Source organism: Carlito syrichta, unplaced genomic scaffold, assembly GCF_000164805.1.
Source record: "Carlito syrichta isolate Samal-C Ts95f unplaced genomic scaffold, Tarsius_syrichta-2.0.1 Scaffold113541, whole genome shotgun sequence".
NCBI classification, from domain to species: domain Eukaryota; kingdom Metazoa; phylum Chordata; class Mammalia; order Primates; family Tarsiidae; genus Carlito; species Carlito syrichta.
The window spans coordinates 511,942-528,660 of record NW_007057637.1 but is presented as its reverse complement, the minus strand read 5'-3'; the positions used below and the strand labels follow the sequence as shown (position 1 = coordinate 528,660).

The 16,719-nt window shown below is 52.6% G+C and overlaps 1 protein-coding gene across 1 annotated transcript in view; it reads right to left on the bottom strand.

The window, feature by feature from the left end:
• UROC1 (urocanate hydratase 1) overlaps positions 1–16,719 on the bottom strand; it is a 35,821-nt gene that overhangs the window by 6,375 nt on the left and 12,727 nt on the right. The window contains exons 7-16 of the mRNA XM_008071674.1: positions 14,834–14,900; positions 14,584–14,727; positions 12,997–13,085; positions 11,038–11,100; positions 10,546–10,725; positions 9,918–10,015; positions 8,937–9,009; positions 7,290–7,411; positions 5,303–5,373; positions 1,483–1,581 (exon numbers count right to left, since the gene is read on the bottom strand). Coding sequence (XP_008069865.1) covers positions 1,483–1,581; positions 5,303–5,373; positions 7,290–7,411; positions 8,937–9,009; positions 9,918–10,015; positions 10,546–10,725; positions 11,038–11,100; positions 12,997–13,085; positions 14,584–14,727; positions 14,834–14,900 — 1,006 coding nt within the window. The remainder of the gene's footprint in view (positions 1–1,482; positions 1,582–5,302; positions 5,374–7,289; positions 7,412–8,936; positions 9,010–9,917; positions 10,016–10,545; positions 10,726–11,037; positions 11,101–12,996; positions 13,086–14,583; positions 14,728–14,833; positions 14,901–16,719) is intronic.

Genomic DNA, 16,719 nt, shown 5'->3' with positions numbered 1-16,719 from the left:
CCGTGACCTGCTGGGCTCCGGCGATCCTTCCGCCTCAGCCTTCCAAGTAGCCGGAATTACAGGCATGCGCTACCATGCCCGGCTGATTTTTTGATTTATTGTAGAGATGAGGTCTCGCCGCCCAGGCGGGTCTCGAACCCACGGGCTCAGGCAATCCACTCACCTCAGCCTCCCAAAGGTGCGGGATTACAGGCTGAGCCACCAAGCCTGGCGAGTTTGATTTTTAATACACAGGCTGGTGGCACTCCCTGTTCCCCAGAGACCTCAGGCTCAGACACTGGGAGACTCAGCCTGGCTGCTGCCTGGCACCCACATGGTGGAGAAGGAGCAGCCTTGAAGACCAAGTGGGGCCACGGTCAAGGACAGGTCAGCCTGGTCCTTTGTGCTGGGTCCGGCGTGGTCCCATTTTGAAGAAAAGTTCTAACTGGAGCGATTTTAAAGCAGGTGTAGGAGCTGGGGCAAAAGGGGGATCTAAGCTAAAGGGAAGGCGCAGAGGGAGTCGTCAGACACCTGGCCTGGGAGCCACAGTCAGGCTCCACACCCTCCGGTCAGGAGAGGGAAAAAGGCAGATTCACACGTGGCTTGCAGTGGGAAGTGCTGAGTGGCAGCAAATTCCGGCTGAGCTCTGAAAAGGGCTGGGGGCTGCTGCCCTTGCTGTCGATAGCACCCCATCAGCCCATCTGCAGGGACAGTCTTCACACACTGCTCTCAACTTCTCTCTCATGCCTGATCATTAATACTCCTGGCACTTCCAAAAAGAGAGGCACCCACAAGAATTCTGTGCATGAGCTTTGGAAGGAATAGGAGTGAGAGTCCCCCCTCCCAACCCCAGCACGTGTTCCAGAGTTCTATGTCCTTGGAGAGGGGCCTGGCCGATTCAGAGGAAAACGGGCAAAAGCTGGCAACGTTTGCCATGGTCTGAGAAAAGATAACTCCGTAAAGATGTGCAAAAATTACTTTTGTGGAAGTGGACTCATTTCATCGTCACATGTACACGTTGAAGTTTTAGCATCATTTTCACAGAAGAGGAAAACTGAAGCACAAAGAGGGCATCAGACTTGCCCAAGGTCACTCAGCAGGGGATAGTGCCAGGGTCTGGGCCCAGGACCAGCCCCCATAATCCACTGGCACACGGACACACGCAGAGCTGGAGCCCCCCCCACACACACACACACTTTCTCCTGCCACCACCCTCACAGCTGTCCTTGCCTTCTTAGAAGAGCTGGGTGTGGGACAGCTCATTGCTGAGCACCCCTGCCCATCTGGTTCCAAGAACAAAAGACAAAAAAACCTTCTCTGAAAGCTGGTTTCCCTCAAAATGTGGCAGCTTGGGCCTCAGCGGGGGAGGCCTAGGCTCTCGGGTGGGGGATGACCAAGGCTGCAGAGGCCCAAGGACAGGGCCTTCCTGGAAAGCTGCAGAGGAGGGGAGGCTGTGTGACCGCGAGAGCCCGGGGAAGCCCTCTGGAGCACAGGGCACCTCACCTTGATCCTCCCATGGGTGATGGCTTGGTTGATGGCCACAGCAATGGCCACACGGCCCTTCTGGTCCGAATACAGGATCCTTGCCTGGGAACCCACCACCTGTGGAGGAAAGGGTAAGAGGCCTCAGAGCAGCACCAGGACTGGCGACACTTCTGAGGGTCCTCTAGAAAGGTCTGGGTTACCCTGAGGTGCTGGGCACTCTGAAGTCCATGGCCTAAGTGAGCCCTCGTGTCTGGCCTGCCAGACGGCCACGCCAGCCCCCACACACCCACTGTAGCCTGGGCCCCCAGGTGCCCCCCGTGATCCATCGCCCCAGAGTGTCATCCCTGGAGGACCTCAGAGGCCTTTGCCTGTGCTTCAGGGAGGTTACCTCCTAGGAACCACTCTCCTGCTTGCATCTTTTCGGTGTGACAACGCCAACACCACATAGCGTGAGTGTTTGTTGCTCCTGCCCAAGAAGATGTTGTTATCCTCATCATAAGCTCCACTTTATAGATGAGGAAACTGTGGCCAGAGCAGCAGAGCTACCTGCTCACAGGCCAAGACTTGTGTCTGTCTCAGCACCCAGGAGCTCATCTACCAGGCTATGGCACCTCCCGAAGGGAACAGGGAGGTTGTGTCCAGGAGATAACGCTTCAGCAAACAAAATGAGTCATCATCGAGTCCTGTGGTCCTTAACCACGATGACCTTTGGCAATGGCTGGAGACATTTCGGGGTGCCACTGACACGGTTGGGGGGAGATGCTGCTAAACACCCTATAATGGCCCCACATGATGGAGAATTAGCCAATGGCCTGAAGAGATACGACCCGGAATATATTTATTAAAAAATGTGTATTTATTCTTACACATTTAAACTTTAGTCACCTTCAAAGTACTCTCCATTTGGTGCAATATGCCTATTTTATCCACTGCTCAAAACTGTTTTTAAACTCATCAATTCTGATGCTTTTTAATGCTTCTGGCGTTTTTTGTTTCACCTCTTCCACACTGGCAAAATGTTTCACTTTGAGGACTTTTTTCATCCGGGTCACTCAAAAAAGTCACTCAGGATGAGATCGGGTGACTAGGAAGGGTGGAGCACAGGATCATGCTATTTTGGTCAAAAACTGCTGAACACTCAAAAACTGGTGTACTCGTAAATCACCCATTCGTGAAATGGGCAAACGTGTTGAAAGAATCTCAAAAAAAAAAAAAAAAAAATTCAGTGAAGCCAAACACACAGCCTCTCACAACATCAGCTGGCACAGTGATATCAACGGTTCCTAGAACATTTACCTGGTGGGGAAAGCCTGTACTACCAGGGACTTGCCCTAAAAGATAATCCATTTTATTTGGGGGGAGGTCCTTCCTTATACGTGCATGCCCATGTTTACAGCAGCATTGCTCACAACAGCCAAGAGGTAGAAGCGGCCATGTCCAGCAGCAGCTGCCTGGACAAACCAAATGCGATCTGCCCATACAGTGGAAATTACTTGGCATTAAATGGAAGGAAATTCTGGCATAAGCCACAACATGGATGAATCTTGAGGACATTGTGCTAGATCTGGGTTACCCTGAGGTTGCCGTATGATTCCCCTCATATGAGGTCCCTGGAGTAATCAAAACCACAGAGCCAGAAAGTGGAATGGTGGATGCCAGGGACTGAGGGAAGGGATGGGTATTTCATGTTTAACAAGAACAGAGTTTCAATTTGGGAAGATGAAAATATTCTGAGATGGATGGTGGTGATGGTTGTACAACAACGAATGAACTTAATGCCACTGAACTGTACACTTAAAAATGCTTAAAATGCCAAGATGCTAAATTTTATGTTTATGTAAAACATGACTTTTTATCAAACAGCCTCATTTTACTCACACCAGCTACCTCAAATCCTTTTTGGAAAAATGATTGGTATAAATCAGTGCTGAGAGATATTCATATTTCTTGGATCCAGAAAAAAAAATTGGGAAGGAACCGACATAGGACTGCCCACTTCATCAAAAGTGTATATTAAAGGAAATTAAAACAAAGTTTTTAAGAAAGTCAACCTTCTGCAATCACCATCACTCACAAGAGAAACAGCAACACCAGGAAAAGGAAGAACAAGTCTCCGAGTAACCCGAAGTCACACACAGAGAGGCGTTCTGCTTGCTGCTTCTGCGACAGCATCCACTTCAAGGCTCTCGACCCTTGCGACCCGGCATCGGTCCTTTCTCAGCCATGCTGGTGCCTTCCCTCAGGCTCCTTTCTCTTCCTTTCTCCACCCCATGTCTGCTGTGACCTCCAGCACCAGATGTCCCTAAGCCCCAGGCACTCGAGTCTTGGCCTTGGTGTCTGCAACCCAACACTGTCACAGAGATGTTGTTGGCACAGGGGGTTTGAGGCTGAAGCACAAATGCAAACCACTGCACAAGGATGAGGCAGCCCGGGAGGGGGCAGTCCCCTCCTGGACCTGAGACCCCCAGGCCGAGAACCCACTGTTCTAGACATGGTCCACAGCCAAACATATGCGAACCAAACGCCCGTGTCCTTCTTTTTTTCATTCTATGCTCAGTACGCTCAGCCTGCTCCCACCTTGGGGCCCATGCACAGGCTGGTCCTGTTGCCTCCCCCGACTGTCACACAGCTACCCCCCTGCTGCACATACACCTGAACACATGTCAGACAACTTTTCCCGGCCCTCACCCGCACTTCTCTGCTTGGTCTTTTCTATCACACACACTCACAAAGATGGGGCAGGACAGTGCTCAGCCCTAGCACTGCGGCCCCGGCACAAGGAGGGCCTGCTCCACCATGACTCTGCTCTGCAGATGAGAGTGTGGGGCTCAGAGAGACTGAGCCATTTGTCCCAGGCCACCCAGCTCCAGAGCCTGAGCTCAAGCCTCCTGCAGAGCCAGGATGAAGGATCTGACCAACTCTGGTCACTGCCCCAAAGCCCCAGGCAACCTTTTTCCCCAAATTTTAAAATTATTATTGTAAAAAAATATATATATATATATATATATAATATAAAATTAACCATCTTAGCCATTTTTAAGCATATAGTTCAGGGTATTAAGCAGATTCATAATGTCGTGCAGCCATCACTCCATCCATCTTCCCCTCCCACTCCCCTCTGCCCCAGGCACCCACCATTCTTCTGTCTCTATGACTTTGATGACTCCTGGGACTGCATACATGTGGGACCACACAGTATTTGTCCTTTTGTGGCTGGTTTATTTCACTCAGCACAATGTCTTCAAGGCTCATCCATGTATAGCATGAGTTGGAATTTCCTTTGTAGACCACATTTGGTTTACCCACTCATCCACCAAGGACCACTGGGCTGCTCTCACTCGTGGCTATTGTGGTTAATGCTGCTATGAACATGGGTGTGCGAGCATCTCTTTGGGTCCCTGCTTCCAGTTCTTTGGGGCGTATACCCAGAAGTAGGACTGCTGAATCACAGGGTAATTCTGTTTTTGTTCTTTTGAGGAACCCTCACACTCTGCATGGTGGCTGGACCACTTTATGTTCCACCGTCAGGGTTCCAATTTCTCCACATTCTCACCCAGGTCACCTTTTAAAAGGCCCCGGGCTTACTTCTCCACCAGCTCCTCCGGCCAGGGGGCTGCGGCCTCCCCTCCTAGTGTGGTCGCAGACAGGCACAGAGGGCCCAGTGTCTGCACCCTCCGGGGCATAAGTTACAGGCTGTGGGCTGTAATTACAGGGGCATAAGTTACAGGCTCCGGGGCATAAGTTACAGGCTGTGGGCTCACCTCCAGGTGGCCTCCTAATAGCTTGGTTTCCCCTGCTCCCTGCAGCCCACCTCTGCTCCCCCAGCCCATGCCCTCACCAGCTGGTGCTTAGCAGCCTCACGGATCCAGCGGATGTTGTCCATGTACTGCAGCTTCACAGATGCCTTCACTTCAGGGAGAAAGGAGATGGAGTGTCACAGGCCCCGGAGCCCCTGCCAGGGGCACAGAGCCTCCCCATGTGGGCTGCTCCCCACTCATCACTGGGGCCAGGATACAGAGCCAAGGAGCCCACCCCATCCCGCATAAGCCTTCTGACGCTGGGAATCGTGTCAACAATCATAAGAATCAACGCATGGACATGGGCAGCCCTCATGGACTGCCTGATACCCTCATCCCCCTAAGAAACAGCTATTATTTGTTCACTGTACACCGGACACCATGCTTGGCACCAGGAACAAAGGCTGTGGGTCATGAAGAAAATAAGAGTGTGATGAGATGGTCACAAGGGTGGTGGGATGGTGGGGCCGCAGGCCCTCTCTGAGGAGAGACTCACAGTTAGTGAGTCTTAAAGTCTGAGAAAGAACTAGCTATAGGAAACTTTGAGGGAACAGAGTTCTGAGCAGAGGGAGCAGCCAGTGCCAGGGCCCTGACGTGGGAATAGGCTGTGTCTGGGAACAGGACAGTGGGACTTATGTACGAATGGCTAGGTGTGTGAGAACCAGCTCAGACTAGCTCAGGAGAGCAGCCTGGTAATTTTTGAGGAATTGTGCGAGCCAGTGGTTAAGACAGATACAATTAAATTTTGAACTAAATAAACTTACACTTAAAAAAAATTACGTTAACTTTGAAGGTGACATTGGACACTTCTCATTGCCTTGTCCTAGGCTCCATGCTCTTGAGGTCACCTGCCTCCGTGGTATCTGCCTGGCGGAAGCACTGCTGGCCAGTGTGCTGCATCCATGAGTAGTCAGGTCATGGACATGACTAGAAACTAGCCACTGGGAATAGTCACACCGTGGCCGTCAGTAGACACAACGGCCCACTGGCTGCCTGCTGAGGACTGTGCAGCTATTCTCACCACTGGGGAAACCCAGGGGGCTCTGGGCCTGGCCTTCTCTTCCCTCCTCCATGCTTCTGGGCCCCCTGCCTGCCTCCCACACAGGTGGCTCCGTTGACCCTCCTCCTGGTCTGCCAACCCTGGGTCTTGAAAGTTGGACCCTCACCTCAGCCCACTGACCCTGAAGTCAGCAGCAGGGTGAGGACAGACCCAAGGGGTTTAAAGCAAACGGCAAAGGCTGAGCAACCCACACAGAGAAGCCGGCCCTTGACCTGCAGGAAAGCTGTGGAGAAATGGGTGAGAGCTCCGACACCCAGGGAATGTCATAAAATAGTGCTTTCTCTTCTCCATGTGATAAAGACATCGAATGCACTCAACAAGGAGAGACAGTAGTTTAAAAAGAGGCAGACACATAGACACGGCAAAAACACAACCCACCAAGTCAAGAGACAGAACCAATAATCTCTATCAGCAGATCCCAAGACAGAGTTGGGAGACCCTGACATAAGAAGACCCACGTGGACCTGGAGGATGTGGAAGGCCAACAGGAGCCCAGAGTGGTGGTGGCACTCCCACAAAGGCAACGAGAAGGAACTAGAAGCCCCGACGACAGGCGTGCACCTGGGACCTGCAGAGAGGACGCTGGGCCAGAGAGAGACTGAAGGATGTCAAGGGCGGCCCAGCGATACCAGTCCAACAGGTCCTGGTCACGACTGTCTCATCTCTTGTACCTTGGAGCCTTTTCTGCTCCAGTCACTTTGAGTGGCCTCTGCCACTGGCAGCCAGAAGCCCTGACTGGCAGGAGGCTGGGCTTTGTATGGGGCCTGTTGCTCCAAGGCTCAGAATGATTCAGGGAGACTGGGCCTTCCTGGCAGACCTCCAGAGTGCCCACCGAGCTCACAAGAGCCACCCAGGCCCGGGGTCTGTGCCGTTCTGCCCCCAGCTGCACGTGGGTGTGCCGTGGGGCCTGTCCCTGAGGAGCAGGAGTTCAGGGGACCCCCACCCATGCGCTCCCCCAACAGCATCACCTCCATCAGCAATGACTCCCTCCAGCACCGACGTGGCCAGCTGGTCGGTGACTGCCAGGTCCTGGGGGTCCCCTGATGTGCATACCCAGCGGAAAGGCCCGAATCCCTGGGAGAATATGTCCCTGCAAGGACAGAACGCCTCCTCAAACCGGGGGTCCCAACTGGCTGCTCCCCCTGGCTTGGACCCAGGCGCAGCTTGTGAACATGCCTATCCGGAGGGTCCAGTGTCCAGGACTGGGGCTCCAAACCCCAAAGGGTAGCTGGACAGAGTTTCAGAGGGTCTCTCTGTCCCTCAGTCCCCTCCCTGTCTCCATTCCCCTCCCTGTCCTCAGTCCCCTCCCTGTCCCTCAGTCCCCTCTGTCCCCAGTTCCCTCCCTATCCTTCAATCCCTTTCCTGCCCCCCAGCCCCCTCCTTGCCCCTCAGACCCCTTCTTACCTCCCAGTCTCCCTCCCTCCCTTTCACCCCCATCCCCGCCCCACAGACCCAGAGTGGCCAGGTGCTGGGCCACGGGTTTTATACATTTTGCATTTTATACTCTATGAGGGAATTGCCTATCCTACAGAAATAAGTCTGTATCAGGGAAAAGGCAAGCTGAGCTTTGGGGGCTGGGGCCTGTGCCTGAGCATTGCACCTGCTCTTTTTACGGCACTTCATGTTTTTAAAGCACCCCAGGTCTGTGTCTCCACCTCCACACTGCATCATTTCTAGCTGCAGGAGCAGGAACTGGGATCTGGACAAGCAAAGATTTCTTCAAATGCTGTTACAGAAACTACAGGAAAAATCAGTACCTAAAACTAAACCGTGAGAGGAGAGTCCGTGTATAGGGACTTGGTCTTGGGAAATTCACTTAAGTGAACTCATCTTCCCAGACTCCTGTGGCAGGGACAATCTCAAGGGTAGGAGGCCAAGGACTGATGCCCTCCCAGGGCTCCTGCACTTGCCAGGCTGGCCAGGTGCACCCTTGTGGGCTGGCTTCCTCCTTCTCCTCCCCAGGGAAAACAGTTGCCCCTGTGCCCTGGGCAGGACCCAGTCCATTTCTGGCTCTGCCTCCACGCTCCACTGTGAACCTGAAAACGTAGGGCTTGCGTTTCTTGCCCCTATCCCTGTCAGGTCCTACCTCGTGCCCACTGAGGACTTGTGAGTCTCCCAGAAGCACACAGCAGAAAGCCCAGACTATGCTCTGGGCTTGTCCTGGGCTGCTGGACCTCCTCCCCTTCACCCCCTCGTTCTGCCCCTTGTGGCCACAGGCTTCAGAGTCATCAAGGGTCTTGGTCTTCATGGTCAAGCCATCAGCTGCCTTCTCGGGTTCGTGGCAGAGGCCATGGGATGAGAAGCCCCTTGGACGCCATTAGGGGTTGTGGACTCAGCGCTGGGGGTGTTCACCAAGAAATGGCCTCGGCTTCAGCCTCCCCTGTCCTCTTGCAGAGGCCCGGCAGGAGGCCTCTCTTGTTTGCAGCTCCTCTTCACCGGCATGTCTGTGGCGGCCATCCCGCAGCATAGGCTGGCCACTCAGGGACACACGACCTCATTGGTAGCCAGAGGCTGCAGCTTTCCAACCTGAACACCCAGGATATCCGGGACCCAGACTCTGAAGGGGGTGGGAGTGGCACCAGGCTCCCTGGAGCCGGCGGCCACCAGTCACTCACCCCATAATGTGCTGGACGTAGGAAGGGTAGCGGAACTCTGTCTTACCGGCCCCCTTCTTCTCCACGTCTGCTCCTGTGGACAGAGCTCGAACCGTCACCACCCAAGGCAAGACGTCCATGGCCACCCCAGGGGGGGACTTAAACACAACACAGGGCCCAGCGAAAGGCCAGGGAAGGAGCAACAAGGTCTTTTTTTTTAGTTAGAGTCTCATTCTATCATCCAGGCTGGAGTGCAGTGGCATGCTCACAGCCACCGCAGCCTCAGCCTACTGGGCTCAGGCGATCCTTCCACCTCAGCCTTCCAAGTAGCCGGAACTACAGGCACGTACTACCACACCTGGCTAATTTTTTTAGTTGTTGTAGAGACGAAGTCTCGCCAAATTGCCCAGGCTGGTCTTGAATCCCAGAGCTCAAGCAATCCTCTCGTCGGCCTCCCAAGGTGCTGGGATTCCAGGCTGAGCCACCACGCCCAGCCAGCAAAGTCTTTTTTAAGTTAAAGAGGGAGGGAGGGAGGGTGGCATGTGGCCAGTATGTCACCATCTGTGTGGCTGTGCTGTGGGAGGGGGCATGCTTGCCTGTGAGCACTTCGTCAGCCTCCAGAGCCACGCCAGAGCCTGCCATCCCCAAGGAAGGGACAGGGCAAGGGGCACTCTCCCACTGCGGGAAACAGTGTACCTTTTGGGTTTCGCACTCAGTGAAGGAATCGTGCATTCTACAAAGAAGTCTCCATCATGGAAAAGGGAAAAGGAAAGCTGCATTTGGGGACTGGAGCCTGCACTCGAGCATCGTCCCTGCTCATGACACTTTATCCTCCTAAAGCACATAGGGAAACTGAGGCCCAGAGAGGCCAAACTGCCTGGCAGGGTCAGCATCTACAAGGCCACAGCAGAGCCTCCCTGGGAACAGGGCCACCCATGACTAAGCCTCTGGGTGTGAGGTGGAAGAGAGGGGAATCTGCTAGTGAGGTTGGGCCCACCATACCTGCTCTCTGGGCCTCCAAGAGGAAGGCATTGCCATAGTCCCAAAAGAAAAAGTTCTCCTTGGCCAACCTGTTGATGGCTGAGACTTGCCTCCTCAAGCTGCAACAAGCAGGAAGACCGGCACCATTGATAAGAGGCTCTGGCCCCGCTGCCTGAAGAGCCCCCACTCTACAGGTTTTGCCCGCTCCAGGCTCACTCCCAGCCCTGTGCCCTCCCACCAGGGCTGCCTACCTGGAATGCCCCACCCCTGTGATCACTTAGACCCTCCATGTCCTTCAACACCCAGCCAGCATCCTCCCAAATAAGCATTTTCTGGTCCCCAACCCTATCAGGCCCTGGGGAAAAACAGATGCCCCAGAGAGGGCCACACATGCCCCAGCATTTTCTCAGCACTGACACATCAGAATTCACCCCGAGTATTTTGTAAATGTCACTCTGGTTTGACCCTGGCATTCCCAGGAGGTATGTGTGCCATAACCCCCTCTGACAGGCAACAAGCTACTCGGAGAGGTTAAGGTCTTGCCCAAGGCCACACAGCTGGCCACTCTCGGAGGATCAGACAGAAGCCAGAGCAGGAGAAGGTGGGCCACCCAAGCCAGACATCCCTGCATCCCCAGGCTTGCAGTCACCTTTCCTGGACAAGGTCCTTGAATGCAGCAGGATTAGAAGCCATGAGCCTCTGGGCCTCCGTGAAGCCGAGCTGCACAGGGTAGTAACCCCCGTTGAATGGGTGGTGGCAGGAGGTCTGGTCTGACCCGAGGTCCACCAAGCACTCCCCTGTCGCCTCCAGTTCATGAACCAGGCGCTCCCTGGGGAAGTGCAGGCGGTTGGTACAAGGCAGGCATGGCCTGGGCCGGAGCCCTGGGGCTGGTCGGGGGGATGTAACACCTTTTCTCACCTACACACCCAGTGGGCAGGGCCTGAGTTGGAACCTGCTTTCCCCAGAAAGAGCACCTGCAGGAAGGCTGCAGGGCTGGCAGAAACCACTGCCCTGAGCTCGGGCAAGGGGGTAGGCCACCAAGGGTAGGGCACCACTGAGGCTTGAAGTCTATGTCTTGCAGCACCTGGGGCAAGGGTCACCTGGGGTCCCCAAGGCTGCCAATTCCCACCATCTCACTCACCAAAGATCCACCACGTTGCCATGGTAACCAAGGCTGAGCACCTCCTTTTTTCTCCTTGCTTCCCTAGAAGGACACAGAGCAGAGCAGATGGCCCCACACCTGTCCTTGGGGTCCCTGAACATACCTCACCCCACCCGCACACAGGGAGCAGACCCAGGAGACACTAGAGGTGTTGGGGGCGGGCCTGTGTGGCATAGCCTGTGAGTCATGTCCCCTCAGGACTCTGTCTTTTGTTCAAGACACAAACCCTAAAGGCAAAACTCAGACTTGAGTGCCCCAGACAAGAACACTGACCCTGCAGTGGGGACAACTTGTAGAATTAAGGTGATCGGAACTCTAACGGGGATCTTTACGGAACTTACTCAAGGCAGCCTTAAGGCTATAGGATTCACTGAAGATGATTCCCAAAATTATGTGGAAAACTAGCAGAGTAAGAATATTTGAAGCATATGTTGGGGAATACAGACTCGAACAGGCTCACAGGTAGCAGAGGCATCGAGAAGCAACCACGGGCGGGGCAGGCAGTGTGGCCACTGATAGATGCAGATCGCAGATCACCACACTGGGCTTGGCAGGGGGAGCTAGTGGGAGCCAGAGGCCTGCTGTGCCCCAAGAGACACACACAGTCCCAGAGCATCCAGGGAGGCAGGTCTACACAGGGACTTGTTGGGAAAGGAGGGTGGGGCCCCGACTAAAAGGCCTTGCCAGAGCCATGAGCCCAGGAGGCTCACTTTGTTCCCACCTGCATCTTCCACTCAGGCTGCAGAAGCGTGGCCACCAGACTGCTCCGGCTGTCTGCTAAACTGATTTCGGTGTGTGTGTTCAAGTGTATGCTCATGTGCTCACATGTGTATGTGTATGCATGTGTGCACACATGTGTGCACACATGTGTGTAAATGTATATGTGTATTGTTTACATGTGGATGTATGTGTGGGAAAGCGTATGCATGCTGTGTGTATGTATCTAGAGAGTGCATGTGCATGTATTTGTATGTTTATGTGTGTGTGTACATGCATGCCCTCAGAATGCTAAACAGCCTGAACAGGGACAAGAATTAGGTCAGTCAAGGGCCTTGAAGGTCACATCCAGAGTTTGGAATTTCTCCTGTAATTGGCGGACAGTTGTCTGAGAATTTTTAAAAAGGTGCATGTAGTCGAATTAGTATTTCAGAGTGATCGATGTCAAAACAGGGTCCATTCTGAATAATGGGAATATTTGGAAGTTCGCTGTATTTTTTATGTTCATATTTTCATATAAAACAATATTTTAAGCCCCCGTGGTGATTCTCTTTGTAGCCAGGGTGAGGACCACTACAGGGATGCATCCTCCCCAAAAAGAAGACCCTGCTCAGCACTGTAAATTAGCTGAGAGGATGCTTCAAAAATGGCTTCTGGGCAGGAGCCCCCAGGGCATTCTTCCCACTATCCACTAAAACACCTCCAATGATATCCCACAGGAGAAATGCTGCCACAAAACCCCACAGGGCACCCACAAGTACAGTGGGGATAAGCTCTGCTCCTGCTGTGCCCACAAGCACATGGAGGGAAGGCACCCTGGCAGCAGCTCACCCTCCCCAGCAGTGCAGGGGAGCCCCTCTCATGGGCCAGCTCCGTGGGACCGCACAGAGAGGAAAATAAGACTGAGCCTCACACAACTGGGGCTGTGTGTGAGAACTAAGTGGCACCCGGAAATCCATCAGGGCCAAAGGTCTGCACACCCAGGACACAAGCCCAGCCCCTGCCTACTCACCAGCAGCCACAGCCGGCAAGACACAGAATGTCAAAGGGCCTTCCTGGGACAGTTCTGCCCTGTGACCCACGTGCCATCCCTTAGTATAGCGCCCACGTGTGCCCAGGCATCAGGCCCATGCCAAGCAGCCCCTTGCAGATGTCTTCTTGTGGTCTCCCTGGTTTTGATGCACACATGTCAGGTGCTCTGGATAGAGCTTGGAGCTGTACCTGAGTCTCTCAATGCAGTGGTCCAAGCTGTCGGCCACCTCCATCAGCCAACCTTGCTTGTGGCGTTTCTCCAGGGCGGCTTTATCCACCTGGAACCATGGGACACAGGGTCACTCAGTTATAAATCACCCCTGTATCACCTTCAGTTAAGAAGCCACCTTCAGTTAAGAAGGCACACCACACCCTCTTTTATACAACACAGTCTCGGGGCAGACACCACAAGCTGCCTTCACACGATAGATTCCTTCTGCTACTTCATTTCTCAACAGAACCCAGAGTCTGTTCAGGGTGACACTGCTCAGTCCCGGGAGATGATCCACATCTAAATAATCACAGCAGCCTGTCCACTGTTTCAATCCTCTCTTTTAGATGGGAACATACATCTGATCTAAGACAGTCATTGCAGACACGTCTCTTCTCATTTCTTCCTGCCTTAAATGTAGACCACATGGCTGGGGATGGGGCAGCAATTTTATATCCAAGATAGTCTGGAGATGTTGGCCTTTGCATCACTGAGCTGTTGAGCCAGGGCCAGCACTGCTGGTTACATGAGAAAAATGCAGCCCTGGCAACGTAGGTTTTCTGTTACCTGCAGCCCAGTGCAATCCAAGCCAGCACAGGTGTGTATGATGCAGGCTTGGTGTCAACTAAGCACAAATCACACTGATGCACATCACCAACACCTGTCTCAAAGGCCCTCACCTCTCCTACTTCCTGCTTCCCTTCCACTCCTTGATGCCTACCATAGATAGATGTGAGAGCCTGCTGTCATTTGGCTGTGTCTGTCTCCTGAACCTCATATTGAAATCTGATCCCCGCTGTTGGAGGTGGGACCTAATGAGGTATTTGCACCATGGGGTGGATCCCCCATGAATGGCTAGGCCTCTGCTGTTCTCACCAAGAGTGAGTTCTCGCTCTATTAGTTCCCAAGAGAGTTGGTGTTAGAAAGAGCCGGGCACCTCCCTCCCTCGCCTGCCTCCTTCCTCCCAGGTGATCTGCACACACAGGCTCCCCTTCCCTCTACCACGAGGGGAAGCAGCCTGAGGCCTCAGCAGGGCAGATGCTGGTGCCTTGTTTCTTTGCAGCCTGCAGGACTGTGAGTCAGGTAACCTCTTTTCCTTATAAATTGTCCAGCCTTGGGCATTCCTTTATAGTAACACAAACAGGCTGAAGTAAAGCCACTGGGGGAAAGCTAGCTGTACACTTCTACCTCTATCACAGGGTGACTTGTCTGCTCCCTCACCCCCCAGCCATGAGCTCCTCGAATTGAGAGAATTGTGTTCATTTATTCACAAACGTGTATTCCCTCCTGCTTATATTCCAGGGATTTTATACGGGGAGGCAGTGTCCATAAACAATCTCAGTTTCATGGGAGAGCAGTCACAGGCATGGCAACGGGCACTTGGAAGGCAGACAGCATATGCCATCACGAAAACACACCTGATGAGGTTGGGCAAGGCTTTGTGGAGATGAGGGTGGGCTGGGGGAGGGAAGATGAGGAGAGGGAGGTGCATGGTGTGAGCTGCCCTGGAAGGCAGGAGGGCGGGAGGCAGGCAGGGGCAGAAGCTGGGAGCTCTGCCAGCTTACCTCCGCTATCACACCAATGCACCCCACTATGACTGCGGCCTTGGCCTGGGCCCCACTCATCCCACCGAGCCCAGAGGTGACAAAGACCTTCCCGGCCAAGTCCTCGACGCCTAGGTACCGACGGGCAGCGTTCAACACAGTAAGCTGTGGAAAGAGAAGGGAGGGCACTCACTGCCTAGGCCCGGCATATCCCTCTCCCAGCCCCTGGTTAGGACCGCCTGTAGCGGCTGGGTGTGGCCCCATCTCTCACCACAGTGCCATGGACGATGCCTTGGGGACCGATGTAGCAGTAGCTGCCTGCTGTCATCTGGCCATACCTGACCACAGAGGGAGAAATGAGCCCAGTGCCAGGCCCAGCTCCTCCCAGCCACTCCGTTTAGGAATTTAAAATTCATTTTTAACTACCCCAAAATGCATTAATACATGCTCCATTTTTTTTCTAAGAGAGAGACCGTGATAGGCTGCAGTCCTCCAGTTCTGGTCCCCTTTCACCTCCCGGACCTTTTATAAACAGATTTGTTCTCTTGAAAACTGTGGTATAATTGTTTTTTAAAAAAATCACTTGGGGGATATTTGACCTTATGAACTAAAGCTGTCCATATGATATGCTTATGCCCGTGCAAGGACATTCACAAGAATATCCACAGCAACTTTATTTGCAGAGCCCAAAGACACTGAGATGCCCATGAACAGAAAATAGGTGACTTCAGCATGTGGACATGACAGGATACCCCACAACAGAGAAAGAGGCAGAGTCCTGCCCCTTGCCAGGGACAAGCAAAGAAGCCAGACATGACGTGCTACCGTAAAATAGCAAGAGCGCTTTCACGCACTCTAGGGTAATCTCAGAGCACGGAGATGAGAGGCAAGAGCAGCAAGCATGTTGTTTTTGAAACTCACTCTGGGATTAAAGGGATGTATGTGAGTACTCACTGTGTTTTCTTAAAGATTTCTAGAAACATCATCATCTGACCAAAGACAAAGAAGCTTTCCTACCTCCTCGGACCCTTGCTGGCACCCAGATGTCTCGATCCCAAACCCCCTTCCCGCCCTAATGATAAGAAGAGCCTGGCATTTGCACTGACTCAGATGGTTCTTATTTATTTATTTTATTTTTTATTTTTTTATTTTGAAGATGTGGGGTACAATTCAGGGTTAGGAACATAAGTGGTCATTGTGCAGGTAGAGTTGAAGCCTCCCTTTGGTCCCCACTTTGCCTGGTTTGAGATTGGGTGCCCTTATTGATGCTATGTGCCCCACTCCTCCCCTGGCAGTGTCCCCCTACTGCCAATCCACCATCTTTCCAGTCTGCTGGCTCCCCAGACCAAAGCTGCCTTTTTCGCCCCGGTTCCTGTCTCTCCACTCACTGTCTGTCATGTGGTGAGCAGAATGAGTTTGGGCTCAGTCACAGAAGGAGCACGTTCTGCAGGATTCCATCCACGTGACTGTCAATAAGGACACCCTATTTAGCAAATGGTGCTGTGAAAACTGGCTAACCATATCCAGAAGAATGAAACTGGACCCCTACCTATCACCATATACAAAAATCAACTCAAAATGGATCAAGGACCTAAATGTAAAACCTTGAGCTATAATAATCCTAGAAGAAAATGTAGGAAATACCCTTATGCACACTGGAGTGGATTCTTGACCAAGTTCCCAAAAGCAAATGCCATAAAAACTAAGATGGACAAGTGGGATCTCATCAAATTGCAAACTTTTTCACAGCAAAAGAAACCATCAAGAGGGTGGGGAGACAACCCACAGAATGGGGAAAAAAACTTCTGCAAGCTATGCATCTGACAAAGGTCTAACATCTAGATCTACAAGGAACTCAAACAAACCGAAAGAAAAAACAACCAACCAACCTCATTAAAAAGTGAGCAAAAACATGAACAGATACTTCTCTAAAGACAACATGCAAACAGCCAACAGACAAATGAAAAAATACCCAGCCTCATATCATCAGAGAAATGCAAATCAAAACTATGATGAGATACCATCTAACACCAATAAGGATGGCTATCATTAATAAGTCAGAAAACAACAGGTATTGGCACAGCTGCGGAGAAGAGAAAATGCTTCTACACTGTTGGTGAGAATGTAAAGCAGTGCAACATCTATGGCTCTAGGGAA